The 2,745-nt window shown below is 57.9% G+C and overlaps 1 protein-coding gene across 1 annotated transcript in view; it reads right to left on the reverse strand.

Annotated features, from left to right (window-relative positions):
• The window catches only part of PXN (paxillin), a 47,442-nt gene extending 44,703 nt beyond the window's left edge, over window positions 1-2,739 (reverse strand). Inside the window, exon 1 of the mRNA XM_045296708.1 lies at window positions 2,703-2,739. Coding sequence (XP_045152643.1) covers window positions 2,703-2,715 — 13 coding nt within the window. The 5' untranslated portion in view covers window positions 2,716-2,739. The remainder of the gene's footprint in view (window positions 1-2,702) is intronic.
• Window positions 2,740-2,745: the final 6 nt, after the last annotated feature.

Raw genomic sequence — 2,745 nt, forward strand, 5'->3', positions numbered from 1 at the left:
AGCCCCAGGCTCCAGTCCACCAGGCAGAACTGGAGCTACACACACACACACACACACACACACACACACACACACACACGCCCAAGTTACAGGTGGCAGCCACCCCTCCCCCGCACCCCTCACCAGTGCTCCTCTGGGTCCACAAGAGCTGTAGGTCTCAGAGATAGCTGTTGGGCTCTCTATACAGCTTCAGACAAGTGAACCAATCCCTGGGTGCAGAGTAGAACTTCTGCACAGGGTTTTCAGGGCTGGGACCCTTTAGAAGCAGTTCGCCACACCTGTCTTCCCAAGGTTCCAATTGAAGAGGCCCCCAACAGCAGCCTTCAAACACCCAGCCAAACTCACCGCAGTCGAGTCCATGTCAACTCTTAGTGACCCTAAAGGACAGGGTAGAACTGCCCCTGTGAGTTTCCCAGACTGTAACTCTTTACTTCAGCACAGAGCCTCATCTTTCTCCCACAGAGTGGCTGGTGGTTTCGAACTGCTGACCTTGCAGTGAGCTGCCTATCATAACCACTACAGCCCCAGGGCTCCATTAGTGGCCTTAAAGGACTCTTACAAAGAACTGTTGTGAGGATGGGCATCTAGAGGTAACAGAAGTTGGCAGGCAGGAAATTTAGGTTTCTACAATCTCCTCTGCCACTCTACTCTCCTTCCTTTCAGAGATTAAACTCCATTTCCTGGCCCTAGACAGGAGCCCATCAGAGGTAGTTCAAACCTGTCAGGCGCTCCTCGGGAGAAAGATGAGGCAGCCAGCTCCCGTAAACATTTGCAAAGCCTCAGAAACCCTGTACAGGGTGACCATGAGTCAGAATCCACTCGATGGCAGAGGTTTTCTTTTTTTTCTCCTGGGTTTATCAGAACACAGGAATTCCGGACTTCGACTGTGCTGTACAAAGACTCTCTCAGTCCTCTGAACAGCACTGGGCTGTCTAGAAATGAGACAACCACACCAGCAGGTCAGAGGCCCTCATTCCACTCCCAGCCCCCACTGGGCTGTCAGATCCAGGCTCAAAAGAAAAGCCCCCAGCCTCTGTTCAGCTTCGTTATTTTTATATGGAAAATAAATACCTGCCCAGAAGCCATGCCAACCTTGAGTGCATTAGGAAAAGTGGGTGCCAAGCCTGACCCAAAGGCAGAACTATGCTTGGCAGCCACCATGCTCTGCAAAGCAGAGGGGGACCCTCCACCACCTCCACCTCCAAGATCTCCCCAAAGCACCCTGATCCCCAAAGGAAGCTGTTGGGCAGCGGTCATGCCTGAGCCCCACAGTGACCTTACAGGACAGAGTAGCACTGCCCCACGGGGTTTCCCAGGCTGCGATCTTTACAGAAGCAGACAACCTTGTCTTTCTCCGAGCAGGGTGGCCAAGGGCAGGTTTCGAACAGCTAACCTTGTGAGCAGCTGAGGGCATAACCACCAGAAGGCCTTTCTTGGAATCTCTGCGCCTACAAACAGCCAGTCTTAACTTAGAGCACCCTGTGCTTGGGGCCAGGATAAATCCAGTCCTCAGAGCCTGGGACAGAGGAAGCCACCACAGTCCAAAGAGAGCAGACAAGGCTCCCACAGAGAAGAAACAACTTCTTTTTTCCCCTCCTCACAGCCTTAGCTCAGAGCTCTGCCACTCCAGGCATTCCTAGAACCCTGGCACCAAGCCCCTTGGAGAAGCTCGCTCCAGCCCTCATACCAGATCAGGTCTGGGGAGGGGGCTCTGACAGCTAGAAAACAGGAAGTGTCTGTTCTGGGCACCCTGCCCTCCTCACCTGTATGGCTTCCAGCAGGCCCTGGTTGCAAAGGCTGGGAGGGGGGAGGGGGTCCTTGCCAGTTAAGACAAGTTCAGGGCCATTCCTTGGGGCCCTCTTCCCACTTCATTCCCCTGGCATTTCATCAGGGTCTGGGGCCATGAGGAGAGTCCTAGCTCCCCAACTAACGCTTCCAGGCTGGGGCAAGTCTGTGCTATGAAGGGGCTGAGCTGGGGCTCCTCTGTGAATGGAGGGGCCGATTGGAGAGCGGAGGGGGCGCAGGGACCTGCAGGGCTCTGATCCTGCACTGCTTCATTGCGAAACGAATAGGGGTGACCAGCTCTGAAGTTGGGCATTAGTCTAGCAGATGGGGAGACTTGTCCCTGAAATGGGGGTGTGGTTGTGGGCACATCCCTAACTTGTGAGTCTGACTTGTGAAATCAAATGGTGGGCTGGGGTAGAGGAGTGATCCCTGAAGACAGAGTGCTGTCTGGGAAACACGGGTGGCCCTCCAGGGGACCGGAAATTAGGGGCAAGGCAAGACTGGCAGCTGCTCCCCAAGTTGGGTGGTAAATCTGTCGGGTGGGGTTCGGTCAGGGAAGTGAAGGTCCCACTGCTGAGAAGCTGGTCTGGTCCAGGAAGTGGGGGGTCCCGCCCCGGTGGCGGTCGGGGCCCATCTCTGAATCCGGCCTGGGAAGTGGGGGTGGGTCCCTGAGGTAAGAGGGTCTGGAGCTGGGGGTCGTGCCTGAGGCGGGGGGTGGCGGCTGTGAGGCCGGCCTGGCCCGGGACTCAGGCCCAGCAGGACGGACCCCTGGCCCCGCGGAGCCAGGGGCGGTAGGACAGGCGCGGGGACCGGAGCTGCAGAGGGTGGGCTCCGCGGCCCCCGCCGGCCGCTCGCGCCCGCCCGTTCCGGGGCCGCGCGCGCCTCGCGGCAGCTCCCCCAGCCTCCGGCTCACTCACCGAGGTCGTCCATGGCGGGGCCGTGGGCGCCGGGAACCGGCTC

Source organism: Echinops telfairi, unplaced genomic scaffold (assembly GCF_000313985.2).
Source record: "Echinops telfairi isolate 266 unplaced genomic scaffold, ASM31398v2 ScPeMD7_7412;HRSCAF=8450, whole genome shotgun sequence".
Lineage (NCBI taxonomy): Eukaryota > Metazoa > Chordata > Mammalia > Afrosoricida > Tenrecidae > Echinops > Echinops telfairi.